This window comes from Populus euphratica, unplaced genomic scaffold (genome assembly GCF_000495115.2).
Source record: "Populus euphratica unplaced genomic scaffold, PopEup_1.0 scaffold172.1, whole genome shotgun sequence".
In the NCBI taxonomy this organism is placed as follows: domain Eukaryota; kingdom Viridiplantae; phylum Streptophyta; class Magnoliopsida; order Malpighiales; family Salicaceae; genus Populus; species Populus euphratica.
The window spans coordinates 887,564-913,099 of NW_011499920.1; the positions used below are offsets into that span (position 1 = coordinate 887,564).

The 25,536-nt window shown below is 30.1% G+C and overlaps 2 protein-coding genes across 5 annotated transcripts; one reads left to right on the forward strand and one right to left on the reverse strand.

Annotated features, from left to right (window-relative positions):
- Window positions 1–6,844: 6,844 nt before the first annotated feature.
- On the forward strand, window positions 6,845–14,364 carry LOC105135089 (AT-rich interactive domain-containing protein 6-like). 2 transcript variants are annotated; one of them, XM_011039794.1, is made up of 13 exons: window positions 6,845–7,118; window positions 7,532–8,252; window positions 8,358–8,397; window positions 8,822–8,874; window positions 9,815–9,860; window positions 11,367–11,498; window positions 12,439–12,546; window positions 12,641–12,692; window positions 12,782–12,851; window positions 12,961–13,027; window positions 13,128–13,178; window positions 13,716–13,808; window positions 14,001–14,364. In XM_011039794.1, exons 2-13 carry the CDS (start codon window positions 7,540–7,542, stop codon window positions 14,100–14,102), a joined length of 1,527 nt encoding a protein of 508 aa, XP_011038096.1. In that variant the 5' UTR covers window positions 6,845–7,118; window positions 7,532–7,539; the 3' UTR covers window positions 14,103–14,364. The 2 variants fall into 2 exon arrangements, with proteins under 2 accessions (XP_011038096.1, XP_011038094.1); XM_011039792.1 differs by having other exon boundaries at window positions 6,852–7,118; window positions 7,508–8,252.
- Window positions 14,365–14,825: 461 nt separating this feature from the next.
- On the reverse strand, window positions 14,826–19,139 carry LOC105135091 (serine/threonine-protein phosphatase 7-like). Of its 3 annotated transcripts, none has more exons than XM_011039796.1 (5): window positions 18,561–19,135; window positions 16,598–17,092; window positions 15,974–16,120; window positions 15,278–15,385; window positions 14,826–15,182 (listed from the first exon to the last, which is right to left on the reverse strand). In XM_011039796.1, the coding sequence occupies exons 1-5, from the start codon at window positions 19,062–19,064 to the stop codon at window positions 15,102–15,104; spliced, it is 1,335 nt and encodes a 444-aa protein (XP_011038098.1). In that variant the 5' UTR covers window positions 19,065–19,135; the 3' UTR covers window positions 14,826–15,101. The 3 variants fall into 3 exon arrangements, with proteins under 3 accessions (XP_011038098.1, XP_011038099.1, XP_011038100.1); XM_011039797.1 differs by having other exon boundaries at window positions 15,091–15,182; window positions 15,248–15,385; window positions 18,561–19,136; XM_011039798.1 differs by lacking the exons at window positions 14,826–15,182; window positions 15,278–15,385 and having other exon boundaries at window positions 16,025–16,109; window positions 18,561–19,139.
- Between the last annotated feature and the right edge of the window lie 6,397 nt (window positions 19,140–25,536).

Consider the following 25,536-nt stretch of genomic DNA (forward strand, 5'->3'; position numbering starts at 1 on the left):
GATGACAAGAAATGGACCGTCATCTTCTTCAAAGACACCAAAAAACAAAACAAAAAAACTATAGTGATTTCTAGGTAGAAGGGTCGCGCTTTGCTGCTGGCCTGGCTGATTTTTTTCAATGCTATAAAAACAATGCTAAGCGTTATTATTAGATTTTAAAGAATAAAAAAAATAATGACTAAAGAAAGTTAAAAAAAAAATAATGATTGTCATTTTTCTAGAATAAAAATATAGAAAAATAAAATAAAATAAATATAAAAAACAAAACACCAATAAAATCAAGTTATTAAAACCTGTGAGTAGAATTAGACAGACGATCATTATTTGATAGGTGCTCACACTGCATTGCAGACCTATTATTTTTTATCGCAAAAAAGATATCAAGACAATATATATGTTAAAAGAAAAATCCATAATTAAGATCATTAACTCGAGATCCAAAAATACTAGAATGCAATGAAAAAAATGGTTGAGCTAAACCCAGTGAATTCATTGAACTAATTAGGACATGATACTATGATAACTAAAAAAAATTAAATAAACAAAGAACAATAAATAAAAAAACAAAACTCTTTCAAGTATTGCCTCAAATCAAATATCAAGGATACAATCAATAAATTTAATAACAAACCAAAATAAGATCAATCATATTTTTCATTGCAGAAAAATAAACAAAACATTGCAAACCATGTGAATCAGAGATAAACTCCTAAACCTGAAAACCAAGTACATGATCATTATTTGATAAGTGGCTCTCATAGTACTTTGGATCCATCATCTTTTCAGTGTAGAAAAGATATCGAGACAATGCATTTTTTTTAAATAACAAATCCAAGATTATGGCCATTGATTCAAGATCCAAAAATATTAAAAAACAATGAAAAAAATTGTTAAGCCAAACCTAGTGAACCTGCTAAACTCATAACTCAAGACATGACACTGAGGTACCTAAATAGAAAAAGAAAAAAAAAAGGTAAATAAACAAAGAAAATAATAATTTCAAAAAATAAAATTCCTTCGAGTATTGTCTCAAATTAAATATCAGGAATGCAATCAATAAATTTAATAAAAAAACCAAAATAGGGTCAACCATGTTTTTTTATCGAAGAAAAATATCAAAATGATGCAAACCTTATAAATCCAAATTAAACTCTCAAATTCATAATCCATTAAATTTTTGAACTGAACTCAACTCAGGAGGTCAACATCTATAAAATTAAATATTAGATGATAAAATTAATTAATTCAAAAATAAAATAAAATAAAATTCCTTTAGAAAATCTAAATTTAATAAAGCCAAAAAAACTAAAAGCAAGACAACCCATGTTATTTAAAATTGACCACAAAAATCTCATTAAAAGTTAATATAAAATAACAGAATGGTAAAGGATGAAAAAAAAAAGCTTTAAAAAAGTAAAAAAACCATGAAAACTTGTGTTCATGTTAACTTCGTTAATTGAGATCAGTTTCTTAAACTTGTAAACCATTAAATTCTACACCTAAACTAAACTAAGAAACTTAACCCGATCAATTTGTGACCCAAGATATAAGATGAGGATAACCCAACAAAAAAAACAACTTAACAAATCACTTAGCTCATAGCTTAATAATTCAATGTCAAGTGATAAAAATAATAAAAAAAGAAGCAAATTCTAAAAATAATTTTTAAAAAATGTCAAACTCAAACTAGAAAAATCATTGAAATTAGTGAATCGGATCATGAGAATGAAAAAACCCTATAAAAGACAGAAATAATCACAAAGCAAAATCCTCAATTATAAAAAAATTATAAAAAAATATTGAGTATCAAATCTCGCACCAAAAATAATTGAAAGAAACTAATTAGAGACAAAATTGAAAACAAAATAAATGAAGTAAAGGATAGCAAAAAAATAATGAAAAAAATGAGGACCAAAATTTTAAAAAATACAATTCTAAAAGATAAGATCAAAAAAATAAAATAAATGCAACGGATGAAAAAACAACAATAAAAAAAATAAAGATCAGATTGTAAACAAATTAAATTAAATGTAAAGAGGGATGGAATTAAAAAACAAATTATAACCAAAGCTAAATAGTATGAGAAAATCACTATCAATCAAAAGACATTTCATCATAAATTGTAATAATAATTTCATTTTTAATTGATATTTATTTGATTTTTTTTCTTCTTATTCATTGCTTTTTTTCTCACTTTAGCTCCTTAGGTTTCACTATATAATGAAATTAAATATATATAATTTAGTATTGTTTTAATAACTATAAAATAATGTTGTCATCCATGAAATATCACAAAGAACTAACCATCAAATAAACCTTTTTTTGCATTGACTTTGATTAAAAAATGAAATTCATAAAAAGAAGAAAAAAAAAAGAGAAGATAAAAAAGAGAAGATAAAATTTCTATTTAAGAAATAAAAAATTCATTAAAAAAATTAACTATTTTAATATAAAGAGATGGTTTGAATTTTTAGATCTAAAACATTAGATTAAATCTTTGTGATGATTTGGTATTTATAAATAACTTCTAAACTTAAATTTATGTTTACAATACTTTAAGGATAGTGTAAATTTTTTTATAAAAAAATAAAAAAATTACAAGTCTCAACAAATTATCAACTACTTAGACCCAAGATGTCAATCTGGTATGGTTGTCAAGTCCATGTGCTTGGATCATGTCAGACCCATACATTGAGTTAAAAAATATATAGTTAAAAAAATAAAAAGATAGAATTTTTATTGAAAAAATAGTAAATTTATAAACATAAAAAATGAATTATTTCAATAAGAAGAAATGACTTGAATTTTTAGATCTAAAACATTAAATTAGATTTTTGTAATGATTTATTGTTTATAAATAATCTCAAAACTTGAATTTCTATTTAGGATTTTTAAAGAATAATTTAAATATTTTTTTATAAAAATAAAAAAAATTATAAGTCTCAACATTTTAATTATCACCTATTTATACTTAAAATATTCTCTATATTTTCTTTTACATTTGAAAAAAAAATTAATATTGACTCATTACGAAGTGCGAGATAATATACTACTAAATTTCAAAAGCATTAAAATTAAAGTAAATAAAAAAATAAAAATAAAATTCAAACCAGATATAAAATATAAAATAAAATAAAATTTTTAAACGCCTGACATGAAAACCAACATCAAAGAGAGAAATAAAAGGCATGAGAAAAACCCTCATTACAGACAAACTGTTGTCAGCCTTGGAGTATGCATCACTCTAATAGCTGTGTTATATTTTTGTGTATTGTATGAAAATGGTGATCGAGATTTTTTGCCATCATCACATGTATCTCCTAAATAGCATAAAAGACCCTAATGCGTGAGTGACCCGTGCTAACATATTTTATTAATTTATTAATATTTTAATAAAATAAATTACAAAAAAAATTAATTCAAGGGCATCCCATTATTACAAAACAACCATAGCTCAAAGACCAAAACTCCCTCGTAAGCCAAAGATCAACAGCACAATTTTACTGTACAAAAATAGATGCTTTGAATGACAAGGGATAGCATTCTAGAGTCATTATTTACACAAAACAAACAAAAAGTATACATGGTAAGTTTTCGTTTACAGATAGCATAAAAACAAAAAAATGAGCAAACGACCTTCGTAGATCCAGTCTTAATAGACTTTGCTCTTTTCCCCAAATATATATATATATATATATATATATATAAAAGGCCTCCATTCTTGGTCTTGAACTCCGCCCTTTCTCCTTCATTAGAGACAGGATCTAGAAAACGAACGTGCGTGTGAAAAGATTTGGCAGACCGTAGCAGCAAAAAAAAGGAACAAACAACAGTAGCAGCTGAAATGAAGGCAAGAAAGGGGAAAAAGATAGATGCAAATGCAACTCTTTTCCATATCCTTTGAACACCTTAATCAATTCATTGTCCTCCTACTTTACATCTTGAAGTCTTTCCTTGATGATATTAACTCCTTCTTTAAGGGTTTCTTAAGGATTAGAAAGTTGTTGGCTTGATAAGTTTTTTACTTCCTACGTTTCAAAAGTCTAGATGGGTAGTTTTGGTAACCTTTGGCTACAAGTCATCCTCTTTATGTTGCCTTCATGTCTCGATACCTGCAAGAGTATACAGAATTCAACACCGAAACTCGATCGTGATTCCTAGCTCTTCGTCCTGCACCATGAGAATTCATCAATTTCTCTAGTCGGTACGTTTTTCCATCTTTTATGATGACTAATTCATCAATGCACATGCCAGATTTCTTTGAATTTGTTATGAAAATATATAGAAGGAAAAAGGTCAGCACCAAATTTAAACGAAGGCTGGCAGAACTGTATCACAGAAGCTTTTCAAGTTAGCATTGTTCTTGAATTAAAGGGAGCTTTTTTTCTCGTGAGCATCATTCCATTTTTAAACCTCACCGGCCTTCAGCAGTGAGAAGTGCATCGCCTGCATGAGGAATACACATGAACTTGAAGAAGGTGGCCATAAAACAAGTACTGCAGCAAAGAAGTGCTTCAGCAAGAGGGAAACACAAAAGAAGCAAGTTGTGATGCATAGGGACAGTCGTCTCTTCTTGGTGAGTTCCTTTCTCTAATTTGTTCATGAATGTTATCCAGCAAAATTCAAAGTCACCTGGAAAAGAAAGAGGAAAGAAAGAATATAAGCTAGAATTCCACTTTTAAGATGTACAAGGGATAATATCATTGCAATTACCTGGTGGGGATATGCACAAGCCATGGCTGTTTCTCCCTTGAAGATTGCGTCCACCTTTCTCCGCGAAAAGACAAACTTCAGCATGATCTCTCTTTCCTTGAGCCATTTGAAAGTTATGATCGAGTGTGCTTAGCAACATAAAATGGTTTTTCTTTTCCAAAAGAAAAAACATCAAGATTACAGCTATTTAAAAAAAATAAAAAATAAAAACCATAATTATCTATAATAGCCATCTTAATATTTTATATTTGCGATAATTTAATTGTAAAATATTAATTTTATTTTATTCAAATTAAAATTACCATTAAAAAAAATTATTGATGACTAAAAGAATCTTTATACTAGATTTATAATATAAATTAAATTTATGAAAATAACTAAATATGAAAATATATAAACTCAATTTTAATATATTTTACATTGTTAAAAAGTGTTTGTGAATTAAAAAAATTATACTGTTCATGTTTTTCTTCATCCGGGAAATAGTGAAATTAATCTTGTATTGAAAAAGAACATTAAAATATGTTTTACAGACTTAGTAAAATTTTAAAAGTGATGAAAAAATATTGCATCTACACAATAAATTTCAGTTTTTATTTTTTATATTACTCTATTTGCCACTTTCCTTTTCTGTTTTCTCACTATTAAATTTCATATATAGAATCAAATATGAAGAGATGAGGGTTTCATTTCTCAAACTAAAATAATAGTTGTTTTTTATATTATTTTTTTATTTGAAAAAATAATAAAATAATATTTTTTATTTAAAAAATTTATTTTTAACATTAATATATTTAAATGATTTAGAATTATAAAAATATAATTTAAAATAAGAAAAAAATAAAAATATTTTTTTTTCATTTTAAAATAAAAATAAATAAAATCTAAGTAACTATTAGCTTTAGTTATTTGTATTAGATAGGCTATATACAAAGCAGAAAACAAGGCACTCCCACTTCTACTTAAGGCCATTGTGGAAACCCAAATGGCAGACATTATGATGTAACGGTCAAGAATGAATAAATTAAAAGGTTGGGATTAAGAGATTTGTTTTTTCTGTAATCTTAGATTTGAGTTCTTGGTTGCTCGTATAATAGTCATTATTTTAAAGTCTGTGAAATTAATCGTGATGCGTGCAAGTTGGCTCGGACACCCATATTAATCTAAAAAAAAAAATGAATAAATTAATTGCATGTATTCAAGCTCAATTTTCAATATATTCAATATTATTAAAAAAAAATTAATAATATAATTTTAACCAAGTTCTAAAAAATTATATAAAAAATATTTTTAATTTGTTAATAATTTTATTCAATATTAATTTAGAGTTAATTATGATGTTATTTAATATTTTTTTAAAAAATAAATAAAATAATCTCATTAAAATATTTTTTATAATATTTATTATATTAAAAATGGATCTCCAATATTCTCCTAGTTATCCATTTTTATTTTTATTTTTTTATATCACATCACCTTATCTCTTTATTCATTAAATCTTGAAACCTTATCATTTAGCTATTAGATTTCAATAAAATTTTGAATTGATTTTAACAAAATTAATTATTTTAAAAATATTTTAATATAATTATTATTATCAAAAGTAGTTGTTTGTATAATTGATATTATAAAATATAATTGAGTTCGACCATTATTGCTAATAACAATTTTATATAGAATATATATTGAAAAACACAATGTTTTATTTTTCAAATGCTTTTTAAATCTACATTATTTTTCTTAATTTTTTAATCAAATTAAGTTATTTTTTAAAAAAATATCATTTTTAAAAAAATTTTGTTATTGTGATATAATTTTATTTTTTTATTTATTAATGTGAGCGCTCGTGTAGTTTATATATATCTCAATAGGTTATATAATTTTTAAAATGAATAATTATATAAATCAGCAATATAATAGCATTAAAAAAATTTAAACTGATGGTTATTAAAATATAAATTTCAGATCACTAGGTAAACTATTTCTTAGTTATCTTATCTTTTTAAATAGCTATATATTAATATTTAAAAAAAAAACATAAAAAATAAAAGATGAACCGTTACACAATTAAAAAAACTACCTTAAAAGGAATCTTGGAAAACAAAAGTAGACGTGGTATTATATCTGTTTAAGGTAACTCATGATGTTCTGTTCTGTCAAAGAAACAAACAAAACCGAGAGAGAGAGGGGGGAGAGATTTATTTTTTTTTCATAAATACCTTGCCAAAAGCGCACAAATGTTTTCAGTATCAGCTGATAAGGCTAAATAGAGCATTCAAGATTTAGGGTTTCTTTGTTATGTCTGTTTGTTTGCTGCATAGGACTACAAGACTGACTAGAAAGCAAATTTCACCTCCTCCTCCTCCTGGTTTTGTTGCTAAGCCATTCCTTCCTTTGCATTTCTGGTAAGTTTCTATCTTTTTTAATGTTTTTCCTTTTTGTTGTTAAAGTTTTAGTTTTTTTAAGTTATGGTTAAATGGGGACTGAAAATAAAATTAGGGTTAGCAACCACCCTTACCTGTAGATGTAACGATTTTAAATTTTGTTTATGAGTGTGTGTGGTTTATGCATGTAGGTTGTTAAGAGGAGAGCTAAAGGAAAAGGATAAAATTAGGGTTTGAAATTTGGAAGAATGGAGAAAATGTAGGTTAGGGTGTTTGAAATTTGTGATTTTGAGTTATAAAGCACCACTCTTACTCTTTTCATTGTGAATTTGAACTTGTTGGGTCTTTAAAAAGGTGGGGTCTTTTTGTTAGGATTTTATTTGGGAACGGGAGTCTTATGGTTTTTTTAGGTATGCTGTATGTGTTGTGTGTAGAATCAGAGATGAGTAATAACAAGGACAGCGAGGTTGGATCAGAACGGGAAGTGCCTGGTACTTTAGAGACACAGCAGCTGGTTGATGCACAAGAAGCCCCTGTGGAACAAGCTGATAATCCTTGTCCTTCTAATGCTGATGCTGTTGATATCCCTTTGGAGTTGAATTCCAGTCTACAGCAATCCCACCAAGATTCTGCTCTGCCAACCCCATTAGATGATAAAAGAAGCTTAGTCATGCCTAAAGTTGAATCTGCGAAAGATGTCAAACCCAATGGAACATATAATTCGGAACCTGAAACATGTGCTGGCGACGGCATTTCTATTTCAACTAGTCATGTTGAAACTGCTAAACCCACTGTAGATGCTGAAATAAAACCCTCTGACATGCAGGGTGCAACTGGTCATGATACTTGGGCAGTTGTTAAGAGGAGTAATGAACCAGATGTGCCTCAGGCTGGATCTTCAGACGATGAGGCAAAAGGTGATAACAAGAGAGGATCAGATGATGCAAAGAATAATATAGATACGCCTAGTCCCAAAAGTAATGGAAACTCTACACCTAGGCGTACATTTCTTTTGGATGAAAATAGTGGTGGTAGTGAATCAGGTACTGAAGAGGAGCAAAATGATTTTCTGAGTGAGCTTCATAGTTTCTTTAGCGAGAAGAGCATGGAGTTCAAACCTCCTAAGTTCTACGGAGATCTCCTAAACTGTCTTAAGTAAGTTTATAATGACTAACACTACCAAATTTCATGCTGTTCATTTGAGAATAATGAATTTTTCAGAGATGCATTTTCTAATATGTACCTTCTTATGGTAACAAGGCTGTGGAGATCTGTGATGAGATTGGGTGGTTATGACAAGGTACACATTGTCTTATCCATGATTCAAAACCATTTCCATTTTTGTGTGCATCTTAAATTAACTTCTTTGTTAGTTATTAGTTGCACTTGGTTTTTGTTGGTGAACTTAATAAACTCAATTATAGTAGGGCTAGGGTTAAGCACAATAACCCACGCAGCATGAAAACACATTACTGTGCTTTTGTGTACACATAAATTTGGAAGTTAATTTTATGGAAGCAGAGTCATGCTTTGATGTTACATAGATAGGAAATTTTAAAAATTGTTGCTAGCTACTGGGTGAATCTTACTTATAAGCAAGTGGTGTTTCTCATTCATATGTTTTATCAGAATATCTTACTTAAAAGCGATTTTGATAGGTTTTTTCATGAGATTTTAGCTGATCTCTATCGTTATAATGTATCTGGCTTCTTTCTGATTGGCAGGTGACCTCATGTAAGCTGTGGAGGCAAGTAGGAGAATCTTTTAATCCCCCAAAGTAAGGAACAATATATGTTGCCATATGTAAATATAATAGTTCAAGCTAGTTATCTATTGTTGCAAGATCAAGCATTTTTCATGTGTTTAAATTCCAGAGTATCTTGCATTTATTTTCTAGCAGCTTTCTTAAACTAGCATGTGGAGAAAAGTCATGAAAATGTGGATTCGAAAAGGTATGGCACATGTGTGCTGTCATCAGTGATAGTGAGGAACCTATCCAATTCCATGAAACAGTTACTCGGATTGGAAGATCTAACAATAATAGATCCTGTTAGCTAAGTGCAAACATTAAAATAACTATTAAAGAATACTTAGTGCTTTCCAACCGACACATTATCTTTATTATGGGTTGTAAGAAAAAAGTTCATGGGGGCATCTAAATATAAGATTAGAAGATCAAAATCATTGTTTGCACACTTGTTTTGTTAGCTGAAGCCAATTTAATTTTTTTTTAATTAGTAAGCAATTGGATAGTACTTGTATGAAAACTGATTGGACATAATTGTTAAGACAGAGTACGTCTGAGGCCATTGCCCAGAAAGTGTGATGTGAAGAATAATCTAGGACATATGAGCAAGAATTTCAGGGAATAGTAAATGACGGCAGGAGAAAAAATTAAATCGTTAACTCCTTAGCTGAATTTTTTTCCCGAATCAATCTTGATTTGGAAATGCCTTGGTGTATCTTAGGTGCAAAACACTTCACATGAAAAGGTATTAGCTATATTGACATGTTGCAGAAAGTCAGGAATTCTGGAAACTCAGATTGATTTTCATGATATTGCTTTATATGACCTCAATAAGACTTGTGATTTAACCATGTATCAAATGACATCCCCACATGCTTATCATGTTCCCTTTGTTTCCAGAACAAGTGTTCCTTATATTGTTTGTCTATATTTTAATGTCTTCCCATCCTTTTTTCTGCTGCTTTTGCAGGACATGCACTACAATTTCGTGGACATTTCGAGGGTTTTATGAGAAGGTGATTATATGGTGATAAAATGCACATGTATCACTGAAACTTGTCATTCTTTTTGCATTCTATTTCGTTAATTGCTGCTTGGTACATGGTTTGAATTCTCCATAGATCTGCATGTGTGTGTAGATTTAACTATATATACATGTTTATGTTTTTGGTATATGATCATGGAGAATGGCGCAAAAGGGTCCATATAACTAACCCCAACTAGTTTGGGTTGAGGTTTGGTTGGTGGTATTGTATACGTGTTTGTAGTTTATTATATCAGCCAGGCATTATGTTCCTATTCATTGAGTTGGTGTTTTCGAGTATGTTTGCTAATGTGATAAGATGTTATACAATATACTGAAAGAACTGAATTTTCTTATGGTGCTTCCTTTTTTTGCCTTTTTTTTAAAAAACAATTTCGTCCTCGACTATTTTTCCCTATCATTTTGTGGTCTAATCCCACGAGAGAGTTTCAATTATAGTAGAAAGACAAAATTTAAACTAAGAGGGCCACAATATAAAACATAGAGAAAATCCATAGTCAATCTCAAAGTTTTTAATTTTTAATTTGATCCTAATGTTTATTTTATTATTTTTTTAGTCTTTGGGTTTCGAGAAAGGAGATAAACTTGTTGAAAAAAGGTGAAAGGTTGTCGATTGAAACAATCTGGCCACAAAAAAATAGACTTTTATGCAATGGATTCCATTCGATAAGAGGAATTCAATGAAGGTGGTTTTTCCTTGTAAACATGGTGAGAAAAGTACATCAAAGACAATTTTGGAGTGTTTCAGAGTTGATAACTGGTTATGGAGGAATTTATGGTGCTTTTGAGGTGTTTTTAGATGAAAATGAGTGAAAAAATTCCAGATGGACTTCCAGGGCGAGTCACGCCTAGCCTGTTTTTGTTATTTTTCTTTAATTTAAATTTATTTTTTAAAATTAATTATTAAAATATTATAAATATATTAAATTATTAAATTAATTAAGAATACATTAAAGATATTATTTTATTAAATATCATTCAATTTTTACTTTGTTTTTGAACAAGAGCATAGCAATCTTTTTATAATATTAGCAATCTGTTTTTATAGCATCATTATTTAAAAAAAAAAATTATCCAGTTGCTTTTGTTTGGCAGGGGATCTTAATAATCTGTTTTGAATATAGTCTGATGGTTAATTTAAGCTTGTCTCGATGATTGAGAAAGTAGAGGCAATGTGTTTTCTTTTTAAATAGTAAAAGAATAAGGCCATGTCATTATTGTGGTGCATAAGTACCTAGAATGCGAATGTGCTGCTGGAATCAAGTCACGTGGAGTTGACAAGTTTCACAAGTAGATCAACTTACCTGCTATATAACTTGAACATCTATCAAAAGCCTGAAGTTATCACTGTTTTCTCCAATTTGTTGGTTATCCTCCTTTGGCTACAACTTTTTGCTGATATTTGGTGTTTTGTTGGCTTGTGTAATGAATTTTCTGTTTAAATTATGCATCTATAATGGTGCATGTGCTTCATCAGGTACTACTTGATTATGAAAGACACATAACAAATGCTGGTGAGCTTGACATCCCCATTGCTTCCAAGTCTGAGCCCAAGCAGCTGAAGCCACCCAAGCTGTCCAGGTCAGAGCCTGTGCATGTTGACAATCAGGTAAATATCAAAACTTCCCATTCAATAGATATCCTAGCTTTGTGATACCTCTTGTTTACTGTTTGGTGATGTTATTTTGTTAGTACCTTGTAAACTGATTATAGATCAAGGTGAGTGGAGAAACATTTGTGGTGTTTTATTTGATAAAATGAGATTTTTTTTAAACCCGAGGCATCCTCTTAAGAAAAAGATCAGCCTTCTGAATTGAATTATGTTGAAGTAATTTGAACTAAATTTTACTGGTGGCTGGTCATTCTGAGAGTTCATTGGTTTTGAGAATATTTTTCAATAGGCCATTAAATGCAAAGTTAAAATAGTGGTGGAATCAGATATAGTACATAATCTATATCTGGCTCTATAATTTGTGACTTGTGAACATGAATTTCTTTTCCAGGCTGACATGATGGCGCCTTGCATGTCATACCCTTTTATTTATTTATTTTACAAAAATGTATTAACAATAAGAAATGTTATTGATATACAGTTCAGCATTAAGTTCCTGTGAGAGTCTAATGAAGAAGGGGACTTTCCTAACTTGTATGAGAAGTTTAAGAATCAGTTTCCCGCTCAATTTATTTTACTCAAACTCCCAAATACTACTTCAGGGCATTGGAAAACCTATCTATTGGGGACTCTCCTAGCACCGTTATCCATTCAAGAACCCTTCTAGAACTGGGCCCTAGAACTGGGCATCTAATTTACTCAGGAATAACTTTACCAGCGGCAGGACATACCTGGTTCCGAAGTGGGTGCAGTCAACGTGAACCCTGCCTAACCTTCTTTTTTTTTCTTTTTGAAGTTTTACCCTGATAATATACTTAAGAGCTTTTGCTCATTTAAGATGCTAATTTCTTTCTTCTTTTTCCTCCAAAAGCTTTAAGCACCCTTTTTTCTTCATTGTTGTCCTTTGCCTACATTCTCTTTGCTTGGTGATATTCAGGCTTCTGGATCGGGTAGAACTCGTAGGGATGCTGCTGCACGTGCAATGCAGGGTTGGCACTCACTTCGTTTTCTTGGTAACGGCGAAGTTAGTAGCCCTATCATTAAGGTCTGTTGAAATCATATTGAGCATATCTCTATTTTTTTTTTTCTTAATGTGTTTGTGTAACTGGTGTTTACAGTGATGTATCTGTATTTTGTAGGACAAGAATACTGTACATGTGCAAAAGCGTGAGAAGGAGCTAAAAAACATTGGTAAGAAACAGGTTTTATCAATTTCTCAATTTGTTACTTAATTTGTTTGCAGCTTAAACAAGTTTTCAAATTTGGACCTTTTGGCTCAGGTTTACTGAAACGCAAGAAACCATCTTATGTGGAACATGCTGTCAAATCTCCACGCACCAAAAGTGCACGGTTAAGATTCTTGTTACCCAGTTTATTGCATTTACCCATTGGTATCAAATATTTGCTTTGCTTCGAAACAATACTGGCATTGATTTGAATGGCTTGATTTTTTTACCAGATTGGATGTGGAGGTGACTGATATTGGAGCCCCAGCTGATTGGGTGAAGATCAATGTACAGAAAACAGTAAGTTCTCGCATGTTTTGTCCCCCCCCCCCCAACCCAATTTAGCAAGCAATGCAGAAATCTGTACTACTTATAACTTCGAATGAACAATTGTCTACAGAAAGATAGTTTCGACGTGTATGCTTTAGTTCCAGGTCTCCTCCGTGAAGAAGTGAGTACTTAAATTCTTGTTTCCCTATCTTTATTTTTTACTTCACTCGTACACATGTTTTACTCGTTTTATTATAGAAAACAATCTGATGTCATTTAGCAGTGTATTTAGAAAATTCTTGCCTGACTAGAAAGCCCCCCCTTAACTTGCCTGGTTTGATGTTATTATTTAAGCAGAACCTGAGGGTGCCAAGGCCATTTCTATATGCTTGGTGAACTGCTTTACATTATTTATAGATTGTGGGCTCCTAGTTTCGTGTACTACCCACCTTATTGAGACGCCCTTAAGTATGAATTGATGAAGATTCCAACTTCTCAATATACTCAATTTCAGAGATATAAGAATCTGTCTGCAAGATTGGATGTGAATGGACAATTTTTGTGATGACTTAGTGAAATTGAAACTGGTTTCAATTCAACTCATTGCTTTCTAGTCAATATATCACTCTTTCATTGAAACTGTAAACACCAGCACGGCGCTTGTTATTCTGCAAAATCAGGTTGAGACATTTATGAACTTGTTATTCTGCAAAATCAGGTTCGGGTTCAATCAGATCCAGCAGGGCGCTTGGTTATCAGTGGTGAACCTGAGCATGAGGATAATCCTTGGGGTGTCGCACCATTCAAAAAGGTACGTGTGCCTTTTCATTTTGTAATGCCTGTTATTTTCCATGCTAAGGTAGAGTATATGAAACAATCCTCGCAGCATGTCTCATGGTTTTAGCTGTTGAGGAACAGCAAACATTTGATTACTGTACTCATTTAAGACTTGTTAAACATTTCCATTTCTTTATGAAGTCACTAAGATTAGCATTGTTTTCAGGTTGTCAACTTACCCTCGAGGATTGATCCACATCAGACAACAGCTGTGGTAACCTTGCATGGACAATTGTACGTCCGTGTCCCATTTGAGGAGTCAGACTGATCAGTTGAAAAAGGTCTATGCCTCTTAAAGACACAAGCGAATTGCCATTAGGGCAACGAAGCTAATTGTTGGAGCTGGATGGATTTCAGACATGGTTGTAATTGCCCTGTGTTAGATTAGTACTTAACCGTGTTGATACTATCCAGGTAGGAGGCTTTTTTTAATTCAAGTTATCCATGGGACGTGTTATATGTTTTTGCTTGTGAGCTTTATCCATATCGAACTTTCATATTTTCATAATGTTATTGCAAGTTTCTCTCTGTTTTCTTTGCTAAACTTTTACTGTGACCATCCAAATTGGTATATTGATTTTCATAATGTTATTGCAAGTTTCTCTCTGTTCTCCTTGCTAAACTTTTACTGTGATCATCCAAATTGGTATGTTGAATTATCCCTTCATGTTGCTTCTTTAACAGGATTAGGATTGATTATTAGCTACTCTTTAAAAATTTTACCTCAAGGCTTTTCTTCTATATTTCAAGCTCATGGTTCCCCCCGAAAAAATGACAATAAAAGGGCATGAAGTCAGCCCTGACATCAATCCTCGATAATAACAGCATACAACGGCAAGGCATGTTGCACAGCAGATCTTTTTATGGCTACTTTGTTGCTTTGATGTTGTGTTGCTGGTGCTAGAAAGAAATATGTTATGGTAAGCTACGAATCGCAAACTACGCAAAATTTGCCATTTCGCTAGGGAATGTATGCATCAGAGAGAAGAACAAAAACAAGAAATGGACAAAAATTATGCAACAAAAAACCACTATAACCACTCTGTTTGAGGTTACATAAAATTTTATACGGGTGTGAAGGGCACCAACAGGAGATTCCTCTGTAGCAATAAATATTTTTTTTTTTTTAACAATGAAGTAATAAATAATAGAGACGGAAAAATCATGGAGAAAATACTTGTAGCTCCAAATTATCAGATTTCCTACATTGAAAAGAATAAAATAAAATAAAAAAAACACTGGTCACCATTGAGTGGGGTGAAGACCTTTAAGTTGAGGTCACCATTGATGCCAAGTCTAATTCTTCATCAGAGTCGATCACATCTTTGTAATCATAATAAGCATTCACCTGCAATGAAGAACGTATTTAGGAGTGTGTTTGTGCAATGGGTAGCTAATTAAAGACTATCTTACCATTCTGCAATTTATAATTGAAATTCATACCGCTGGTCTTGGAGTAATTGCTTCAAAACTAAGGAACTCGGGATCATCAAAACAGGGGGGTTTTAGGACAATATATGCTCCTTTATTCTTGTATCTTTCCTCGGTTGCCTTCAAAACAAAATGATTTGTAACAAAAAAAATATTAAAAGAAGCGAAGTGATGTTAAATTTTGCTTGGTCAATTAAATGATATCCATTAGTTTCATCTGGCAGCACGAGATACCTTGAGTGATTCAACCTATGCAGTAACGTTTAGGAACTTCATTCAAGTCTTCCATGCATCATTGACATCCAACAAAGTAACATGAGATGGAGGGACTATGTTTTACTTAAAGAAGACAAGCCAGATTGATTGTCTAATGTAGATAATGTCATTTCAAGAATACCTAATATGATTCACACAAATAAAAAAAAGAGTTTAACATGTCCAATATGCAGTGTTTCAAGATGTTCAAAATATCAAAACCAGTCAATCAAAAAGTCAAGTTTGGAAATCATTTCTACCAACATAGCAGACACTTTCTATATGAAAGCCAGGCAAAGAACATATACAAAAGCTTAACATCTCCAAACATTTAATCATTGCAAGATTAGGATACCACTGTGGAACCATGCAAAACTGTCTTTCCAGTGTAAGAGTTGAGATGTGTGAAATTTGAAAAGAGACCAGTACAGGAAAGAAGGATTAAAACAAAACCTGAAATTGTGGGTAGTCTGGAGCACTAAAGAGAGTAATAAGTTTTCCTGACGGTACAACATGATCTATGGTGTACCCTTCATCCATTCCTCCTAGACCGGGCCTCTTTTCCCTTGCATCGGGCCCTTCATGTGATCTGATGATTAGCTAAGGCAACAAAATGAAACATTAACTACATTTTCAATTCTTGAATATTAAAACATCACCTTATTCTTAGCATGAAGTGCTGAAATAGTGAAACATGACACCGATAAAGAATACAAGTAAAAACAAAGCATCTTTCTATGGTTCGTATATGCAGAAAATAGGCCAATTCTTATAAATTTTGTGATCACAAATTGCCACAAGCACCCTGAAGTAACTACCAATAATTTTCCTTTTCAACATAATGTCAAATTGGACCAGTATAATAATTGATACAAGTAGGGAAAAGGAAAAATCACATATGATTAGAAAGTTTCTTCTGATTCTGATTTGGGGATAGGTCATTTATTTTAAAAATCTATGATTGAAAAATTAGAAATTGAGCATTTGAGTAGGTAGTAAAATTTCTCAACAACATGCCAATAAAGAGAATTAAAAATGCCATGAAGAAAATTAAATGAGAATTTAAATTTGTACGACCTTCAGTTCGAACTTCTTTAAAAAATCTTCAGTACAATCAGGTCCCCATAACAAACCAATGCCTCTCTCTGTATTTGGTGAAAGTCCAGATTTCATTGTTGGATCTGACCATAACACATCTCCAGGAATTAAGTTCTGACCTTCCCATGGAGGGTCAAGAACCGATCTTCGAGCTTTGGATAACTCCTCCAAAGAACCAAGACATAATGGTTTGGTTTCAGAATTTAAAATTATCCTCCGATTTTTCTTTCCCTTTGATCTCTTTGATGGGGTGATGGACTCACTGCGGAAAAGTCCTCCGTGAGCAGTATATACACGCCCAGCTATAACAGAGGCCAAGGGAAGGCCTTCAAAGCATCCCAAACACTTCCGATAGACATGCTTACCTTTATCACCATACTTTGCCAAAACTTCTTTCTCAAAACCATATACAGATGTACAATACTTGGATTCATGATTGCCGCGAAGGAGAAATACCCTTTGTGGCAAAAACACCTATGCAAGATACCAATTCATAAACATTACTCAATTAACAAAAAAAAAAAAAGATTGAGTTTAAAGTAAGAGGTTGTAATTTATATCCTCAAGAAAGAAAAGGAGAGATCGAGATAAACATTCATGCATGGAACTTGGACATTTAGCAAACAAATAAATGACTACTTAAATGAAGCAAGCACCACCAGCACACAACATCTCTAGCAACTTAGCAATATGAAGTTGATATACAACTTGAATTTTTTTCCTGCAGATGTTCAATATAAGGTCTAGAAATTAATATATACCTTATTCAAGATAGCAAGATCAATACTTTCTCTATGTGTGTGTGAGTACAACATCGAAAAAGACTACAATGATAAACAAATCAATACAGCAAAATCTGCTGTGTCCTAACAATTCTTTTTTATCAAAAGAAAATATCAACCTTAAATTGTCTTAAGATTGCACAAATAGTCCAGAAACATTAGAAACTTAGTATAATGTGGCTTACAGCTTAATAAGAAGTGGGCATGTGGCACCTCTAACAAGAAAGGAAAGAGGCCATTTAGTTATAATCTAAATACTTAGTTAAAATGAGCCTAAAATAGTAGGAAGAAAAGGAGTCTTTTAACAAGGGATTTTTTTCACCTATTCACTCTCACACACTCACCAATGACATTTTCTCTATCCCTCACTGAACCACGCCTCTTCTCTTCACTCATGGAACCAGTCAATTGATCCCTCCCTCCATCATCTCCTCCAAGGCGTATCTGGTTGAAGCCTGGACCAGTTGCGATATGAAAAACCCATTTGATGGTCTTATACAGTGGTTCTGTTTGTCTACCTTTGCTTGAGCTGCAATATTCATATCTGCTTAAGGCTTCTAAGGATGGAGTTCTAAACTCTTCCCAGGATCCATTCAAGATCACTTGCTATCCTTCATGATCCAATTTAAGGTACTTACTTTGCATTTAAGGTACTTACTTTGCCATGTCACGACAGTTACTTGATGGTAACATTACTATGCATAATTGCCGAACAATTGTGATTCCCAACATTAACGTCTTTTATGTGATATTAAGAAGAAATTCTCCTAATATATCTAGATTCTCAGCTGGGCTATATTTACTTGATACAAACTCATGATTTTCATAGTAAACAATGGATATGAAGAAAACCACACAACAGTGTTTGAAAGAGCTTATAAACTAAACTGCCACATTTCTCCGAATTCGAATACCTTTTAGCTTCCCATTATCAATTATTATTACATTTTTGTTGTCATATAGTGTCATAGATAACTAACTTAAGAATCAGAACAGTCACATTTCTCTGGATTCAAAAACCTTCAAGCACTCTTTAGCGTCAAATTCATGAAAAGAAACTAATACGAGAAAGAAAAAAATTTCCATTGATTTGTGTGTGTGTGTGTGTGTTAACAGAATTCTTGAATTACAATGAACAGTAGTGTTTTAAAGAAAATAACCTTCCAAGCCAACAAGAGCAAGAAATTCTCAAGGCCCCAAGCTCCTCGATCAACATAATCTCCATTAAACACAAAAAACCGATCTTCACAAGGAAACCCAGCATCTTGCAACAAAAACATAACATCATGAAGTTGCCCATGAACATCTCCTACAACAACCACTCTAGAATTTTCATTACAATCATCAATTCTAACACAATTAGGCTCTTTGTGCAGAATTTTCGAGGCGGTGAGGACTAAAGCATCAAAGACGGAAACAGGGAGGACTGAAGGGAGTTCAGATGGAGGGAGGTTTTTGGAAGACCAATCAAAGGAGGAAATGAGGTTTTGGATCCAGTCGAGGGTGACGGAAGAGTTCGAAGGCCACGAGAGAGGAATCTGAAAAGGCGGTTGTGATGGACCTTCTGGGATGGACGTGGTTGTTGTGGTGGTGGCTTCTTCTGGTGAATTGGTGGCGGCGGGTTCGTGATCTGACGGACAGCCAGATGGCAATGAACCTGACATGGTCTTTTTTTCTTGCTTTCGAAACTATTGCCAGTGTCTAAAAATTAAGGATGTCTGTCTGTAGATTTGCTAGTCTCTGTTCAATCATTTTTATTTTTATTTTTTACTTTTTATACATTTTTTGTAATATTTTCAGACTTTTTTTTCATAAAATATATTTTTAAATCAATTTTTATATTAATTAAAATTAAAATCTCTTTTTAAGTAACTATAAAAAAAGTATTTTTATATTTATTTGATATATTTATATGTTAGATTTCAAGATTTAACCTCACTAAATTATATTAATATGTGTATTTATGTCACGTTGTATCCATAATCTTGTTATACTAATGTTTGGTGTGTTTATGTTTTGAAACGATTTTAAGTGCATTAAAATTATTAAAAAATGTTAATTTAATAATTTTCAAGCTAAACACGATTTGAAACGCAAAAAAACCGATCTAAAACCTAAAAAACAAAAGCAAGCTTATGAACTGGTATACCAAACTTGAAATCTCATGAAACTGGACCTAATGTTTTGCAATTTAATATATTTTTAACAACCAATATATAAATAAGCATTTGTTGCATACATTTTCTACCTAAATCTACGGCTTGAATAAGGTGGGCTATGAATAAGGTGGGCTTTAATCTAAACAACAAAAATATCATTTAAATAAAAGGTAAATGTATCACTGTTAGGAGTGATGATTTTTTATTTAATTCAGTTTAGTTTTTATTAAAATAAAATAAGTAAATTAAAATTAAAAAAATTAAAACTAATTGGAATTAACTAGTTCAGTTCGTTTTGATTTTTTAGAACAAAAATCAATTCAAACTGATTTGATTTGGTTTTTTTCAATTTCAAATTTATAAAACATAACCAAACTAGTTGTTTTTTTTAATTTTAATTTGTTTTTTTTTTTAAGTTTAATTTTTTCAATTATTTTTTTATTTTATTAATTTAATCGGTTTTTTTCTTACTTATACATATAATCATTAAACTAGAATTGATCCAACAAATTAACTTAATAATTTATTAATTTAAAACTTAATTTGGTTTCAAATTTATTTTAAAATAGTTTGGAGGTTAACTTCACCAAATTTTATCAAACCTAGATTAATATCCAATCAAAATAATATAATTTTTATATATATATATTTTTACTTAAAATAACTTTATTATGTTAAAAAACAAAATGATATAATTTTAAAATTAAACTAAATTGATTTGAGAATTAATCCGAGTTTATTTTACGAGTTGTCGGGTGTTAGTGTGAGCATGCTCCATACCTTTGTGTCGTGATGCTGGCCTCAACAAGCTGCAGCTTATCCTTCAAATTCCAATGCATACGGAATCAAATTAATTACATTTTCCATAAAATAATTCAATAAGATCCTTGCTAATCCAGGGAGAATGGTGAGGAAATAAAAAAAGAAAATAATATTTACTTCATACGACAAGTGATTCACGCGTTTTCATCCTAATGCTTTGATGGTCCGACAAGGTTTCTTGCCACCATTGAAGATAAGAAGACAGAGCTTAAAACTCGATAATATAAGCAAACAGTGATCCTCGACGACATCATGTGATTTTGGTCGGTGAGTTCTAAAACCACCGAGGAATACGATTCTCTCGAGTTTATGTAGAGTTCGTCCTTCCCAATGTTTAGATATAAAATATAAAAAAAGGTTCATCACTAAAATAATGCTTCATTGTTTTGTACTAATCAAAGGACATAGAAATTTAAAAATCCCTCCTTCAATTCGATAAATAACATGCTATTCAACAAGTATTGAAAATAATATATATATATATATATTACATAAAATATTTTCTTGATTTTTCCATATTTGTTTTTAGAAGAAAAAAAATTTCTTAAAATATTTTGTAGAAACATTAATCAATGAAAAATATTTTATCGTCTATCTTCAAATCTAACTTATTTATTGTAAAATATTTTCAACTTCTATTTAATATTTATAAATAATAATTTATTTATAATATTATTTAATTATTTTTAATATGTTTGGAAGTGTGATTACAGTTATTTTTTAGAATATTTTTCACTCAAAAAATATGGTGATAATATTTTTTATTTTAAAAAAATTATTTTTAAAATTAACACATCAAAATAATTTTTAAATATCAAAAATATATTAATTTAAGATAAAAAAATTATTTTTTTAAAATATTTTTAAAATACAAACATGTCCTTAAATTAACCACCACCAACATTTTCTTTTTTTTATATTTTTATATTTTTCACTATCATTGTGGTTACCTCATTATCACCCCCTTCTCTTTAACAATTACTGTTAAAGAAAAAAATATTTAAAGAAAAAATATTTTATACAAAATAAACATACGTTTTATATTAAAATTAAGTTACTTGATTATGAATATAAATTTATTTTAATATAATATCATGTTGTATAATTATTTTTTACAAGGATCATTTTCTAATATAAATCTGTTTTAATTTGCCATCATGTTGTGTAATTACTTTTTTTAAGTATCATTTTCTAATAAAAAGAGGTAATTGTTACTTCTGATAAAAATATAAAAATATTTTATAAGTCTTGATCTTGACTTTTAAACAACATGTCAACATAAACACAATTTTTCGTTTGAGCATACGTACGGAACATTACAATTCATCTTATCCAGATAAATTATTTTTTTTTGAAAAAAGAAAAGTTAAATCAGAGGGCACAGGTAATGTGAAAATAGGAGGAGGAGGCCATCGGGAAAGGTCAAGGTAGGAGGCTGGGGGGCATATCACTTGACACGTGTCTGAACTGTCCAGATGATGCCTCACGGGACATGGACAGATACATGTCAGTGCAGGTTTTCCCGGCGACCTACCTCCACAAAACAGCAGGCAGTGTAGAGGCTGTAGACGACCAAATTAATGGCCATGCTGCATTTCCTTTGCTTCCAAAATCTTCTCAAACACACACAACCTTGCAGGTCTAGATTCCTTGCTTCAAATTAAAATTACTCAAGCCTCTTAATGAAATGGCAAATCTGTTCAAGCTCATCTTGAAACAGAATTTCCAGTTGAGTGTAGGGTTTAAAAATAAAAATAAAAACAAATTATCACGTTAAATTAAAAACCTTTACAGGATAACATGTAAAAAAACAAAAAATTAATGTAATTTGAGTTGTGATATTTATTAAATATTATTATTTCTAAACACAACAAAAAGGTTATCTTATTTTTTAATAATGACATTTTAAAGATATACTCTCATGCCAACTAAACTAAGTGATTGGTTGATCTAATTATATGAATTAATCAATTATTTCATACAAAAATAAAATTTTATAAGTTTTTTTTAAAATATATTTTATAAGTGTTAATAATATAGCTGGACTCATAATAACAGATGATTATAAATAAATATGTGTAAGTTTATTATAACTAAATAAAAATTTGTTTTAAATAGATTAAATAAATGAGCTAGTAAATACATTTATAAATCAGTTAGACAGATCCAAACATAAGAAAAGATTTGATCTCACTAGACTAGAATGATAACCCAAATACATCATAATTTTTTATTCAATCATTAAATTAAAAAGTTATTTTTTTACATGAGTTTCTAAATTTTTTTTCCTTAAAGTAATTATGGAAGGTATAAAGTCACTATTTCAATCATTAGATTTTTAGATTTCATAAATATCACCCTGTGATCTTGATTTTGATGATTTTATTATTTTTCTTTAACTAGTCAACAAGTTAGTCATGAATTTTATTAATGTTGCAGTTTAGAACTATAACAACAAAAAATATATTATTTCACCAAAAAAAATTACTATTATTTTAATTTATTATCTTTAAAAATTTTATTTTGTATGTTAATTGCCTAGTTTTTCCTTAAAAGCGTGGTTGAGAAAATAGAATTGACTCGATGGATTGACCTAATTTTTTAGTATCATATTAATTCATTAATTTTAAATATTAATTGTCCATTTTAATTGTCCATTTTTTCCCTCAAAAGCATGATTGTGAAAATAGAATTGGCTCAGTAAGTTGGTTAAGAATCCCAGCTAGTCCGGTACTTGGATTGATCCAAGTTGAAAAATAAAATATGATTGATAAAATAAAAAATCAGGTTGATACAAGCTTGATATGGTCCCTTAATCAATAGGCTTTTTTTAAAACAATTTTTTTAGTCACCATGGTTTTGTTTTAATTCTTCAAAAAAAAAAAATTTAAATCGTTAACTCCTTAGCTGAATTTTTTTCCCGAATCAATCTTGATTTGGTTCTTACAGCTATAATCGAGTGAATTAAGGATTTGCTAAGTTGCCACGCAAACATCTTGCTGATATCTTTATATATTTCAGGGCAAACCTCAAATAAACCACTCTATTACACATGGATTCTTGATTCAGTCTCCAATTTATTTATTATTATTATTATTTTTTAAAAATCTCAAATAGAATTCATAGATCTTAAAGATTCACAATTGAATCCTCTTATTCTTACCCATTTACGAATTACGTCTTAAATTTATGTTTATGTGGTTTTAAGGTGGACAATTTCTAAAATCTAAAAGTCTAATTAAGATTTTTTTTAAAAAAAAAACTACGAGGACTGGATGAAGATTTGGATTCTAGGTTGTCTGCCCTTTTGCAAATCACTCGTCCTAAACGACTGCGGATTGAATTTCTTCCGTAGAAACCACTCTATCGTTCTTTTCCAATATAAAAAGAAAAAGAAACCTCAAACCTTCTTTTCCTATCACAAAAACAACGCAAATCGCACAATTAATTGTCTTCCACAACGCCACGCGGAGAACACCCACTATAGACTAAAGGGTAGTCAAATTGCTCTTTAAGAGTATATTTTTTTAATTAAAAATATATATATTAATTTATTTTGAAGACCAGCATGTTAAAATGAAAGCATTGAAAAAAGCAGTAATTTATATTATTATATAATAAATATTAAAATACAATTGGAAGCACAAAAGAAGAACATCTGACAAGTCAAACTTTGTTAGACTAACAAATTTCCTGCATAAGAAAATCAAGAAGGTTATCGGCAAGCAGTGTTCTGTCTCCCGCAATCGCGAGCTGCTCTCTCCGGATTTCACTCATTGATGCCCTTTTTTTTAATATCGCATCGATGTAAGGCTGTGCTTTTGGCACCTACTAATTTGAAAGGGGACACTTCCGTCTTCTTTTCCTTCTTTCTTTCTTCCCTTGGCCCTACCATGCTAATCATATCATACTTAAATTATTATTATTATTTTTTAATTATTTTTTCAGTCTAGGGAGTTAGAAAAAAAGAATATAATGTTTAAACTATAATTATAAATACTTTAAATTTAGGATGGAGATATACATGGGCACGAGAGAAAAAAAATTATATAACAACCTATTAAAATTATATAATTATTGATTAATATGAATATTCAGTCCAGTTTATATATATCTTAATTAATTTTATAAATTATAAAATTAATGATTATATAAATCTCTAATAATTTTAAGGTTTGTAGTATTCGAATTGATAATCTCTCGAGAACAAAATTAAAATCTGACTAGTTAATTTACACCCTATAAAATTTTTTATAGAATAAATATTGATAGTTATAACTTAACACCGTGAAATTTCTTATAAATTAGAAAATTTTATTTTATATTTAAAATATTCAAAACAAGATTTTAATCTTAATTGATATATAAATTAATACCAGTATATAATTTGCTGATGAATTAAAAATATATAATATTTACATTATAATTATAAATACTTCAAATTTAGGATAGAGATATACATGGGTAAGAGAGAAAACAAATTATATAAAAATCTATTAAAACAAATAAGAGTAATTTCTTTACCATTAAAGTTATGCTTTTGTGTTTTTTTATCTATATATATTTTTTATAATATAAATATTATTTTAGATTAATATAAATATTCAGGTTAGCTTCCATTCCATGTACTTTTATCAATTTTACAAATTATAAAGTTAACAAACATGTAAAACTTTAATGCTCTAAAATCTTTAACAAGCAAAATTATAATCATTTAAGTTATATCTCATAAAGCTTTTTATAATATAAATGTTCATAGTTATAACTCAACACCATGGAATTTTTCATAATTTAGGGAGTTTTATTTTATATTTAAAATGTTCAAAAAAAAAAGATTTTAATCTTAATTGACATATAATATAATGTATAATTTGCTGACGAATTTGAAAAAATAATATTTTAAGACACATATGATCATATCCACGTTGTAAATGCATAAATCTCTCCCATTAGACCGTCCAAAAGCCACAACACAAAAAACCCACCATTTTCTAAGTCCCTTCGTATCTCATCATTACAACTCACCTTCCAAAAAGTCCTCCTTCAACCTAATTTATATAAGAAACTTAGGCATCAGTTTTAATTTTCCTGCATTAGCATCAGAGAAGGGGTCATATGGCAGACACCGAAGTTGGGAAGAGAGGTCGTCTTCACC

Bases quoted from the DNA above. Each gene is read 5' to 3' on its own strand.
- LOC105135089 (XM_011039792.1), top strand. From the start codon at position 7,510: ATGCTGTATGTGTTGTGTGTAGAATCAGAGATGAGTAATAACAAGGAC. The intron at 8,253-8,357 runs GTAAGTTTATAA...TATGGTAACAAG, and splicing joins GATCTCCTAAACTGTCTTAA to GCTGTGGAGATCTGTGATGA. The intron at 12,852-12,960 runs GTTAAGATTCTT...TTTTTTTACCAG, and splicing joins CCACGCACCAAAAGTGCACG to ATTGGATGTGGAGGTGACTG.
- LOC105135091 (XM_011039796.1), bottom strand. From the start codon at position 19,064: ATGTCAGGTTCATTGCCATCTGGCTGTCCGTCAGATCACGAACCCGCC. The intron at 17,093-18,560 runs GTTATTTTCTTT...TATCTTGCATAG, and splicing joins TGCTCTTGTTGGCTTGGAAG to GTGTTTTTGCCACAAAGGGT. The intron at 15,183-15,277 runs GTATGAATTTCA...TCTTCATTGCAG, and splicing joins CAATTACTCCAAGACCAGCG to GTGAATGCTTATTATGATTA.